The sequence below is a fragment of the Telmatherina bonti genome (genome assembly GCF_933228915.1).
Source record: "Telmatherina bonti genome assembly, chromosome: 2".
In the NCBI taxonomy this organism is placed as follows: Eukaryota; Metazoa; Chordata; class Actinopteri; order Atheriniformes; family Telmatherinidae; genus Telmatherina; species Telmatherina bonti.
The window spans coordinates 41,133,121-41,145,607 of NC_136620.1; the positions used below are offsets into that span (position 1 = coordinate 41,133,121).

Below are 12,487 nucleotides of genomic sequence, written 5' to 3' on the forward strand. Positions count from 1 at the left end.
TTATTGTCTGCTCCGACACCTGAATCCATTTGTCTCTGCTCCAACACACCTGAATCCATTATTGTCTCTGCTCCAACACACCTGACTCCAACGTTGTCTCTGCTCCAACACACCTGAATCCAACCCCTCCTGTGCACGTCATCCTGCTCTGCAGAGGCCTCGTAAGCAGATGTTCGCATCTGGTTCAGGAGCGAGAGACGAGATGCATCTAAAAGCTGAAGGATGTAGATTTCCAGGACTGGACTCCCTGATCTAGTTCTATGCATCTATACCAGTGCTGCAGGTTCTCAGTGATTCCCTGCTGAAACAGGCTATGGCTGGATCTCCTGACCCAGTGCTCCAGGTTTCCTTCAGGTACCGTTTCCCTACAGAAGGGAAGAATCTGAAACTTGCAGGAATCAGGTGCATTGGAGCCAGAAACAGTGAAACCCTGCAGGACTTTCCATCCACACAGCAGTGTGGAGGTCCAGCAGGAACAGACATGTATGACAGAACTGAAACAAAACTTCTAAACATGCAACGAAGCTGAGTGAACAACGGTCCAGCCCAGAGAAAAGACCCGAACAGTCAGGATTTTCTGATGAACTTTTATTAACGCTGCTGCCATCAGTGCTCCTCGGTCCTGGCTATCCTCCTGCTGCCCGCCTTGGCCACAGCGACTAGGATGGTGAGGAAGAAGCCCAGCATCCAGACGCCAGCGACAGGCAGCACCACCGTCGTCAGGATGCCTGAAACGAGCAGCAGCAGTGTTTCAGCAGAACGGCCTGCAGAGAAACGACAGCCAGGACAAAGTGGAGCTCACTGGTTTGAGGCTTGTCTGGCATTTCAATCCTGATTGGTCCGTAGGACAGGAGGCCCTGGCTGGGGCCCGCCTCCACAGCCTCCCTCTTACTGACAGAGTTGCAGTTCTGTGAAGAGGTTAAATAGATGAAAACGGCTGATGAACAGTGAATAAAGATTTATGTGCTCCAACTGAAGCCAGCGCTCACAGGCGTGCAGGACTTGTGGTCGTCCAGCTCGCACAGTTGCACGGTGCAGTGCAGATACAGCTCGTGAGGTTCAGACGTGAAGCGGAACATGTCAAAGCTGTAGCGAACGGTGGGGCTTTGTCCGTTACGCGCCGGCTTGTCTTTGTCTGCGCTGATGAAGGAAACCGTGTGGTCGTCCACACACCTGCAGGGAGCAGAGCGAAGCATGTAGCGGACAGGACTGCTTTCAGAGAAGCTCCACAGAAACACGTTCTAACCCTCTGCGAATCAGACTGTGGACCAGTCCCTCCGTGAAGTTTGGCTGTGGAGACTGGGTGGCCCAACACTCGTCAACCTGAACCAGGAAGTAATCTTCAGGCTCCGTCACGCTCACCTCCACGTACACCTACAGGAAACAACATGTAGATCAGCTGTTGTAGAAATGTGGACCGGAACATTCCCTCATGTTACATCAGCTTTATTATCACTCCATTTCTTGCATTTTTTACTTCCGGTTGGAATCAAATCCAGGATTTCCATCCCAGCTGCTGAATCACACATCAACATCAAGGTCTCCGTCCTTCCCTCAAAAACAAACTTCCAGCAGCTTCTGCTGGAATCCAATCAAGCACCACCGACCCTCCCTACACATAGTACCCCGTCCCGCTCCCCCAGGTCCCATCACCTGGTAACAGGCATTTAGCTGTTCTGCTTCCCAACCACGTTGAGACTCGGCTGTTAAATGGTTTATTTTCTACGTAGGGAGGACCACCCCCCCACCCCCCATACTCCCGGAGTACCCCCCACAGGAGCCCCTGGGGGACACGGTCCAACGCCTTCTCCAGGTCCACAAAGCACATGTAGACAGGTTGGGCAAACTCCCATGGTGGCCCCGAGGAAGCTCCTGGGTCTTCCCCGGGGTCTCCTCCCAGAGGGACATGCCTGGAACACCTCACCAGGGAGGTCCAGGAGGCATCCTGACCAGATGCCCGAGCCACCTCAACTGGTTCCTCTCGATGCGGAGGAGCAGCGGCTCTACTCTGATCTCCTCCCGGATGACCAAGGTCCTCACCCTATCTCTAAGGGAGAGCCCGGCCACCCTGCGGAGGAAACTCATTTCAGCCGCCTGTATACGAGATCTCCTTCTTTCGGTCACGACCCACAGCTCATGACCATAGGTGAGGGTAGGAACATAGATTGACTGGTAAATCGAGAGCTTCGCCTTCTGGCTCAGCTCCTTCTTCACCACGACAGACCGGCGCAGAGTCCGCATTACTGCAGACGCCGCACCGATCCGTCTGTCGATCTCGCGCTCCATCCTTCGCTCACTCGTGAACAAGACCCCGAGATATTTAAACTCCTCCACTTGAGGCAGGACCTGACTCCCGACCCGGAGAGGGCAATCCACCCTATTCCGGCTGAGGACCATGGTCTCAGATTTGGAGGTGCTGATTTCCATCCCAGCTGCTTCACACTCGGTCGCGAATCACTTTTTAACCACCTCGGCGACTTCAGCCCCAGAGATAGGAGAGTCCACCCGAGTCCCCCAGCTCTGCTTCCTCATCAGAAGACGTATCGGTAGGATTGAGGAGGTCTTCGAAGTATTCCTTCCACTGACCCACTACGTCCCGAGGTGAGGTCAGCAGCTCCCCATCTCCACTGTACACAGTGTTGACGGAGCACTGAGCCACCGGATGGTGGACCAGAATCGCCTCGAAGCCGTCTGGAAGTCTTTCTCCATGGCCTCGCCGAACTCCTTCCATGCCCGAGTTTTTGCCTTGGCGACAGCCGAAGTCGCATGCCGCTTAGCCTGTCGGTACCCATCAGCTGCCTCCAGAGTCCCACAGGCCAAGAAGGCCCGATAGGACTCCTCCTTCAGCTTGACGGCATCCCTCACTGCTGGTGTCCACCAACGAGTCCTGGGATTACCGCCACGACAGGCACCAACGACCTTACAGCCACAGCTCCGGCCGGCCGCCTCAGCAATAGAGGCACTGAACACAGCCCATTCGGACTCAATGTCCCCCGCCTCACCCGGGACATGGTTGAAGCTCTGCTGAAGGTGGGAGTTGAAGCTCGCTCTGATGGGGGACTCAGCCAGACGTTCCCAGCAGACCCTCACAACATGTTTGGTCCTGCCAGATCTGACCGGCTTCCTCCCCCACCATCTGAGCCAACTCACCACCAGGTGGTGATCAGTTGAAGCTCCGCCCCCCTCTTCACCCGAGTGTCCAAGGCATGTGGCCGCAGGTCCAACGATACGACTACAAAACTCAAACTGCGGCCCAGGGAGTCCTGATGCCAGGTGCATTTAGTCTGGTCCCTCCTCTAGACAACTGTTTGCCATGGGTGACCCTACCAGAGGCTAAAGCCCACGACAACATAGCTGCTAGGATCTTCAGGACCCACAAACCCCTCCACCACAATAGGTGGCGGCTCAGGGAGGTGGTAATATTAAAACAGTCAAAATAAAACACCAAAACTATGACTGCTAATGAAAAATTTAAAGTTAAAACAAATCTGAAAATATACAAATATTCTGAAAAAGAATAAATACTGAAAGATGAATATATGTGAATATTTTTAAGCTGCATCAGACGATGAAAAAGCTTCGGAGCAGCTGCAGAAATAGAAGTTTAGAGAAACAGACCTGCAGATCTGAGACGTCCAGCAGACTTTCAGCTTTTAATACAAATTCATTTTAAACTAAACCTGAAGACATAAGCAACATCAAGAATATTCTGATTATACTGTCAATACAAGCTGCAAAAAGAACTTTTCATCCTCAGATTCCCCCTTTTCCGTCTTGGACACCGGCATTGCGAAGTTTATAAACAACTAGAAACATTCTGCGAGTTCGGACCTGTATGTTCTGGTCCAACATCCATCTTATATGGATCCACTATCAGTTTCCAGATCCACTGATAATGAATCCACACTGTCTTGGATACATTGTGGTGTTTGTTGCTTGTTTGTTCTTTTGTTTATTGTTCTGGATGGTAGTATCCAGCATGTTGTTCCTGTTCTGGATGGTAGTATCCAGGACGTCGTTCCCGTTCTGGATGGTAGTATCCAGGACGTCGTTCCCGCTATCTGGATGGTAGTATCCAGGACGTCGTTCCCGCTATCTGGATGGTAGTATCCAGGACGTCGTTCCCGCTATCTGGATGGTAGTATCCAGGACGTCGTTCCCGCTATCTGGATGGTAGTATCCAGGACGTCGTTCCCGCTATCTGGATGGTAGTATCCAGGACGTCGTTCCCGCTATCTGGATGGTAGTATCCAGGACGTCGTTCCCGCTATCTGGATGGTAGTATCCAGGACGTCGTTCCCGCTATCTGGATGGTAGTATCCAGGACGTCGTTCCCGCTATCTGGATGGTAGTATCCAGGACGTCGTTCCCGCTATCTGGATGGTAGTATCCAGGACGTCGTTCCCGCTATCTGGATGGTAGTATCCAGGACGTCGTTCCCGCTATCTGGATGGTAGTATCCAGGACGTCGTTCCCGCTATCTGGATGGTAGTATCCAGGACGTCGTTCCCGCTATCTGGATGGTAGTATCCAGGACGTCGTTCCCGTTCTGGATGGTAGTATCCAGGACGTCGTTCCCGCTATCTGGATGGTAGTATCCAGGACGTCGTTCCCGTTCTGGATGGTGGTATCCAGGACGTCGTTCCCGTTCTGGATGGTGGTATCCAGCATGTTGTTCCTGTTCTGGATGGTGGTATCCAGCATGTCGTTCCTGTTCTGGATGGTGGTATCCAGCATGTCGTTCCTGTTCTGGATGGTGGTATCCAGCATGTCGTTCCTGTTCTGGATGGTGGTATCCAGCATGTCGTTCCTGTTCTGGATGGTGGTATCCAGGACGTCGTTCCTGTTCTGGATGGTGGTATCCAGGACGTCGTTCCTGTTCTGGATGGTGGTATCCAGGACGTCGTTCCTGTTCTGGATGGTGGTATCTAGCATGTTGTTCCTGTTCTGGATGGTGGTATCCAGGACGTCGTTCCTGTTCTGGATGGTGGTATCCAGGACGTCGTTCCTGTTCTGGATGGTGGTATCCAGCATGTTGTTCCTGTTCTGGATGGTGGTATCCAGCATGTCGTTCCTGTTCTGGATGGTGGTATCCAGGACGTCGTTCCTGTTCTGGATGGTGGTATCCAGGACGTCGTTCCTGTTCTGGATGGTGGTATCCAGGACGTCGTTCCTGTTCTGGATGGTGGTATCCAGCATGTTGTTCCTGTTCTGGATGGTGGTATCCAGCATGTTGTTCCTGTTCTGGATGGTAGTATCCAGCATGTTGTTCCTGTTCTGGATGGTAGTATCCAGCATGTTGGCCCTGTTCTGGATGGTAGTGTCCAGCATGTTGGCCCTGTTCTGGATGGTAGTGTCCAGCATGTTGGCCCTGTTCTGGATGGTAGTGTCCAGCATGTTGGCCCTGTTCTGGATGGTAGTATCCAGCATGTTGGCCCTGTTCTGGATGGTAGTATCCAGGACGTCGTTCCTGTTCTGGATGGTGGTATCCAGCATGTCGTTCCCGTTCTGGATGGTGGTATCCAGCATGTCGTTCCTGTTCTGGATGGTGGTATCCAGGACGTCGTTCCTGTTCTGGATGGTGGTATCCAGGACGTCGTTCCTGTTCTGGATGGTGGTATCCAGCATGTTGTTCCTGTTCTGGATGGTGGTATCCAGGACGTCGTTCCTGTTCTGGATGGTGGTATCCAGCATGTTGTTCCTGTTCTGGATGGTAGTATCCAGCATGTTGTTCCTGTTCTGGATGGTAGTATCCAGCATGTTGTTCCTGTTCTGGATGGTAGTATCCAGCATGTTGGCCCTGTTCTGGATGGTAGTATCCAGCATGTTGGCCCTGTTCTGGATGGTAGTGTCCAGCATGTTGGCCCTGTTCTGGATGGTAGTGTCCAGCATGTTGGCCCTGTTCTGGATGGTAGTATCCAGCATGTTGGCCCTGTTCTGGATGGTAGTATCCAGCATGTTGTTCCTGTTCTGGATGGTAGTGTCCAGCATGTTGGCCCTGTTCTGGATGGTAGTATCCAGGACGTCGTTCCTGTTCTGGATGGTAGTATCCAGGATGTCGTTCCTGTTCCGGATGGTAGTTTTTGGAACGTTGCGGGGATCCACATCTATGATATTGTGGATCGTGGAACCTGTTGGGAACTTCTCCTGGATTTTCTCACCATTTATTGTGGAGTTTTATGAAGATATACGGAACACAACATTCCTGATTCAGATGCTGATCTGGATCAGAGTTAAACCTGGACCCGTTGTCAGAAACACACCATGAAGATCCTCCAGGAGGTTTTACATAAGCTGCGAACAAACCAACAGATAAACACCAGGAATACCATTGGAGAAGTCATGTGATCTAAAGGAAGATAAATGTGGAGTCGTGTGCCGCCGTCTGCTCCAGCTGCTGCTTCCAGAGGAAAGTCTGGATAGGATTCTGATCTTTCAGGGAGGAGGAGATAAACGGATGGATCTCCGTCTCCAGACGAGATAGGCTTGATTTCTGGAGCAGGACTGAACGACGGGGTTTCAGTCTGGGGCCTAAACTAGTGATGCTGGACCAAAGAGGACTGAGGAAGCATGCCGTCAGTCCCACCGGGTTAAGTTGTTCTGCCCTGCTGCACCTACCTTGTCTCTGAGCTCGATGGTTGGAGTGGTGGTGTAAGCCTTGGTGAAATTCTGATCCAGGTACAGCATCATCTGTATCGTCGCTTCCATTTCATCCACATGCATCACCATCTCGCTGTGGAGACAGAAGACGCTGCTGATTGGTGTTTCACAGCTTTACCGTGCAGAAAGGCTTCTTTAACAAGTGCTTTTTATTTGGGATTAATGTGTAGAAAGGGGATTTCTCTCACCTGGAAACAGGGAAAACTGGGAACGGCAAGCTGACCGTTCTCACGTATGGATAGATGCACGTGAAGTCCATCTTTACAAGCGAGTCCCTGATGATGTTTCCAGTAACTTCAGCCTCTGAATTTACACTCAGCGAATAAAAGAAATGGGTGGAATTTTTCTGTAGAAGAACAAACTAAATGACAGCCTTTTTATGAGGACACGTGCACATAAAGTGCATGAATACTCCAGGTGTACCTTGATGGATTTGCCCCCGCAGGTCAGGTATCTCTCTTTAGAAACCCTGAACATGTAGTAGGGCACGTCGTTGATGATCTCTCGCTCAGCACGACACAGTTTGTTGGGTAAATGGAGGGACTCCAGAGGCACTTTGTGATAGCGGAAAAAGTCTTCTGTTGCTCTGATGGCCATGTAGTCACTGCCACACATGACTTTAATGTGTGCACCTGTAGGGAGGAGGGAGAGGACAACACCGAGGTCAGGGTCTCCATAACAGACTGAAGACATGAGGGCTGTCAGAAAGCATGAAGCAAGTTTCTAAACTTCATCCTCCATGAGCCTCCGGCACCGTTTCACTGAAGGACAGAGACGTCCCTTCCTGCTGCAGGACGGAGACGTCCCTTCCTGCTGCAGGACGGAGACGTCCCTTCCTGCTGAAGGACGGAGACGTCCCCTTGCTGAAGGACGGAGATGTCCCTTCCTGCTGCAGGACAGACGTCCCTTCCTGCTGCAGGACGGAGACGTCGAGACGTCCCTTCCTGCTGAAGGACAGAGACGTCCCCCTGCTGAAGGACGGAGACGTCCCTTCCTGCTGAAGGACGGAGACGTCCCTTCCTGCTGAAGGACGGAGACGTCCCTTCCTGCTGCAGGACAGACGTCCCTTCCTGCTGCAGGACAGACGTCCCTTCCTGCTGCAGGACAGACGTCCCTTCCTGCTGCAGGACGGAGACGTCGAGACGTCCCTTCCTGCTGAAGGACAGAGACGTCCCCCTGCTGAAGGATGGAGACGTCCCTTCCTGCTGCAGGACGGAGACGTCCCCCTGCTGCAGGACGGAGACGTCGAGACGTCCCTTCCTGCTGAAGGACGGAGACGTCCCCCTGCTGCAGGACAGAGACGTCCCCCTGCTGCAGGACAGAGACGTCCCCCTGCTGCAGGACAGAGACGTCCCCCTGCTGCAGGACAGAGACGTCCCCCTGCTGCAGGACAGAGACGTCCCTTCCTGCTGCAGGACAGACGTCCCTTCCTGCTGCAGGACAGACGTCCCTTCCTGCTGAAGGACAGAGACGTCCCTTCCTGCTGAAGGACAGAGACGTCCCTTCCTGCTGAAGGACAGAGACGTCCCCCTGCTGAAGGACAGAGACGTCCCCCTGCTGAAGGACGGAGACGTCCCCCTGCTGCAGGACGGAGACGTCGAGACGTCCCTTCCTGCTGAAGGACAGAGACGTCCCCCTGCTGAAGGACAGAGACGTCCCCCTGCTGCAGGACAGAGACGTCCCTTCCTGCTGCAGGACAGAGACGTCCCCCTGCTGCAGGACAGACATCCCTTCCTGCTGCAGGACGGAGACGTCCCCCTGCTGAAGGACGGAGACGTCCCCCTGCTGAAGGACGGAGACGTCCCCCTGCTGAAGGACAGAGACGTCCCCCTGCTGCAGGACAGAGACGTCCCCCTGCTGCAGGACAGAGACGTCCCCCTGCTGAAGGACGGAGACGTCCCTTCCTGCTGCAGGACAGACATCCCTTCCTGCTGCAGGACGGAGACGTCGAGACGTCCCTTCCTGCTGAAGGACAGAGACGTCCCCCTGCTGAAGGACGGAGACGTCCCTTCCTGCTGCAGGACAGACGTCCCTTCCTGCTGCAGGACAGACATCCCTTCCTGCTGCAGGACGGAGACGTCGAGACGTCCCTTCCTGCTGAAGGACAGAGACGTCCCTTCCTGCTGCAGGACAGAGACGTCCCTTCCTGCTGCAGGACAGAGACGTCCCTTCCTGCTGCAGGACAGAGACGTCCCTTCCTGCTGCAGGACAGAGACGTCCCTTCCTGCTGCAGGACAGAGACGTCCCTTCCTGCTGCAGGACAGAGACGTCCCCCTGCTGAAGGACGGAGACGTCCCCCTGCTGAAGGACGGAGACGTCCCTTCCTGCTGCAGGACAGAGACGTCCCTTCCTGCTGCAGGACAGAGACGTCCCTTCCTGCTGCAGGACAGAGACGTCCCCCTGCTGCAGGACAGAGACGTCCCCCTGTAGGAGGACATCGTGAGACGTCCCCCTGTAGGAGGACATCGTGAGACGTCCCCCTGTAGGAGGACATCGTGAGACGTCCCCCTGTAGGAGGACATCGTGAGACGTCCCCCTGTAGGAGGACATCGTGAGACGTCCCCCTGTAGGAGGACATCGTGAGACGTCCCCCTGTAGAAGGACATCGTGAGACGTCCCCCTGTAGAAGGACATCGTGAGACGTTCCTGTCCTGAGAAGCTTCCTGAGAGTCCACACGTCCTGCAGATGTTTTCCCACAGCTTCACCTCTTTGCTCATGTTTGAACGTTACTGGACGAGTCTGAATGTTTTGTCCTCGATGTCTTACAGAAGTTTTTCTGCTGGTTTTGATCGTAGTGGAAATCAGTTTTTAACTGCTGTAACATTTAAAAGATGTTTTACTGGAAATGTTAACAGAGATTCAGCTCCTCCTGACCTGCAGACAGAAACCACCGCATCACGTAGAGTCAGAAGAAACACAGAAATCTTACTTTTGTCGCATTTCTCTGAATAAAACCCGCTGGTACACTTGCAGCTTCTCTGGTCTTCAGACAGGACACACCTGGTGGGATCAGTGCAATGCTCCACTCTGCAGACCCCTGCAGAGAAACGGTGGAAGAAGGCCTGAAGAAGCCAAAACAGCAGAAACATGGCATTTCTTTACCTTTGACGCAGTGGCACGTGAAGCCGAGGAAAAGCAGGAGGACCAGCTGATTTAAAGAGAAGTTTTAATTATTTTTTCTGTATTCATGATTAAGTACAAGAACACAGCTGTAAGCCCACACACCCACCTTCAAGTCGGTTAAGCTCATTTCCGTAAAAATAATTAATAGAAGTAGATTTTAACTAATATTTTGGTCAAACGGGACGTGTCTCCTGTCCGCGTGGTTTTCTACACCTGCAGCTCTCCAATCAGCACACCTGGCCTGCTTTCATGGGAGGGAAGTTGCTTTCTGATTCGCTGCTGCTGATGAGACGAAACTGGGGAAATGGTGTTTTGTTTGTTTGTTTGTTTGTGTTTACAGCTGAGAGCAGATCGCCTCATGACGGGTCCAATCTGGGCCAAATGATGCCGCAGATGCTAAAATCCTCTTCTGGATTTACCGACCGGTTCGGAAGAAGCAGGTCTGAATGGAGGATTAGAAAAACCACCATAAACCAGCAGAGTGAAAAAACAGAGAGGAAAATATATTAAATAAATAGAAAAATACATAAATAAAAGGAGTGAAATATGTGCAGAATAATCCAGCCTGTTGTAATGGATTTTTATTAATTATGTATAAAACCACATTGTTTTGTACAATTCGTTTCTTTTATATTTTCATTTTTATTAGTTATACTTCTTTATCTTCTGATCAAAACAAATTTATATTATATTATTTTATTCATTGTAAAGAAACGGGTTAGAAACGGAGAAGTTTTGTACTTTTTGCATCATAAAGAAATAAAAAGTCAAATCTGCTTTTGCTGCACTGACTCGGAACCTTCCAGCAGGTGTCGCTGTTATCAATAAAACTCCGTTTTCCACATTTAGATTTCATGATAAGAACTGGACCCAGTCCCGGTCCTGAGCAGGTTTTCCCTGCTGCAACACACCTGATTCAAATCCATGTGTGTTCAGCACACATGTGCAGAGTCTGTCTCAGTCAAGTGTGTTGCAGCAGGGAAACCCTGCAGGACACCTCAGGACCACCTCCATGTCCTGGTGATTCCGGACATGGAACACTAAAAACGTTCAGATGTGGTTAAAAATAATCAGATACTATCATAAATAAAAAGAAAATGATTTAAATCAGATCAAAGTTATCGGGAAGATTTCATGGAAAATGTTTTGAACCTAATTAAAATTTTTAGTTCGTTTCACATGTTTGCAGCAAAACAGCCCAATGCTGATTCTGGTCTGGATTCTGGTCTGATCTGGACTCTGATCTGGTCTGGTTCCTAGACGACATCACCGTCCTCTGCTGCTTTTATTGCCCCCCCAGATTGTAAACAAACTTGGAAGATACAAAGAAAACTTTATTTCAGGAAGTGGTTTACAAAACGTCCACGAGTCAGTGCAGCTCTGAGATCAGAGACAAACAGAAAAACATGAAATCAGAGCAGAATGCAGCTTCTTCTGACGTCAGCGGCTTCTCCTGACGTCACCGGCTTCATGGCGGCGTCTCGTCGTCTGCGGTGCGGTGCCACCCTGGTGTTGTGAAATAGCCGGATTATAGGAGGGGTCTGTCATCGGCCTGATTCACAACACCAGCTGCGTCACGCGCACCTGAGATCAGCTGGGAGGAGGAGTCATCTGGGAGGAGGGTCAGATGGGAGGTGGGTCAGACGGGAGGTGGGTCAGAATGGAGAAGGGTCAGATGGGAGGTGGGTCAGAAAGGAGGAGGGTCAGATGGGAGGTGAGTCAGATGGGAGGAGGGTCAGCTGGGAGGTGGGTCAGATGGGAGGTGGGTCAGAAAGGAGGAGGGTCAGCTGGGAGGTGGGTCAGAAAGGAGGAGGGTCAGATGGGAGGTGAGTCAGATGGGAGGAGGGTCAGCTGGGAGGTGGGTCAGATGGGAGGTGGGTCAGAAAGGAGGAGGGTCAGCTGGGAGGTGGGTCAGAAAGGAGGTGGGTCAGATGGGAGGAGGGTCAGAAAGGAGGAGGGTCAGATGGGAGGTGAGTCAGCTGGAAGGTGGGTCAGATGGGAGGTGGGTCAGATGGGAGGAGGAGTCATCTGGGAGGAGGGTCAGATGGGAGGTGGGTCAGATGGGAGGTGGGTCAGATGGGAGGAGGGTCAGATGGGAGGTGAGTCAGATGGGAGGAGGGTCAGATGGGAGGAGGGTCAGCTGGGAGGTGGGTCAGATGGGAGGTGGGTCAGAAAGGAGGAGGGTCAGCTGGGAGGTGGGTCAGAAAGGAGGAGGGTCAGATGGGAGGTGAGTCAGATGGGAGGAGGGTCAGCTGGGAGGTGGGTCAGATGGGAGGTGGGTCAGAAAGGAGGAGGGTCAGCTGGGAGGTGGGTCAGATGGGAGGTGGGTCAGAAAGGAGGAGGGTCAGCTGGGAGGTGGGTCAGAAAGGAGGAGGGTCAGCTGGGAGGTGGGTCAGATGGGAGGAGGGTCAGATGGGAGGTGAGTCAGCTGGAAGGTGGGTCAGAAAGGAGGAGGGTCAGCTGGGAGGTGGGTCAGATGGGAGGTGGGTCAGAAAGGAGGAGGGTCAGCTGGGAGGTGGGTCAGAAAGGAGGAGGGTCAGCTGGGAGGTGGGTCAGAAAGGAGGTGGGTCAGATGGGAGGAGGGTCAGATGGGAGGTGAGTCAGCTGGAAGGTGGGTCAGATGGGAGGTGGGTCAGATGGGAGGAGGGTCAGATGGGAGGTGGGTCAGATGGGAGGTGGGTCAGACAGGAGGTGGGTCAGATG

The 12,487-nt window shown here is 52.5% G+C and overlaps 1 protein-coding gene across 1 annotated transcript; it reads right to left on the minus strand.

Moving 5' to 3' along the window:
• Positions 1 to 606: 606 nt before the first annotated feature.
• Positions 607 to 7,257, minus strand: zpd (zona pellucida glycoprotein d; the record flags this gene model as incomplete). The annotated part of the gene is made up of 7 exons (XM_079258370.1): positions 607 to 728; positions 803 to 908; positions 990 to 1,173; positions 1,247 to 1,374; positions 6,619 to 6,733; positions 6,849 to 7,006; positions 7,084 to 7,257. The coding sequence occupies 7 exons, from the start codon at positions 7,255 to 7,257 to the stop codon at positions 607 to 609; spliced, it is 987 nt and encodes a 328-aa protein (XP_079114496.1).
• Positions 7,258 to 12,487: the final 5,230 nt, after the last annotated feature.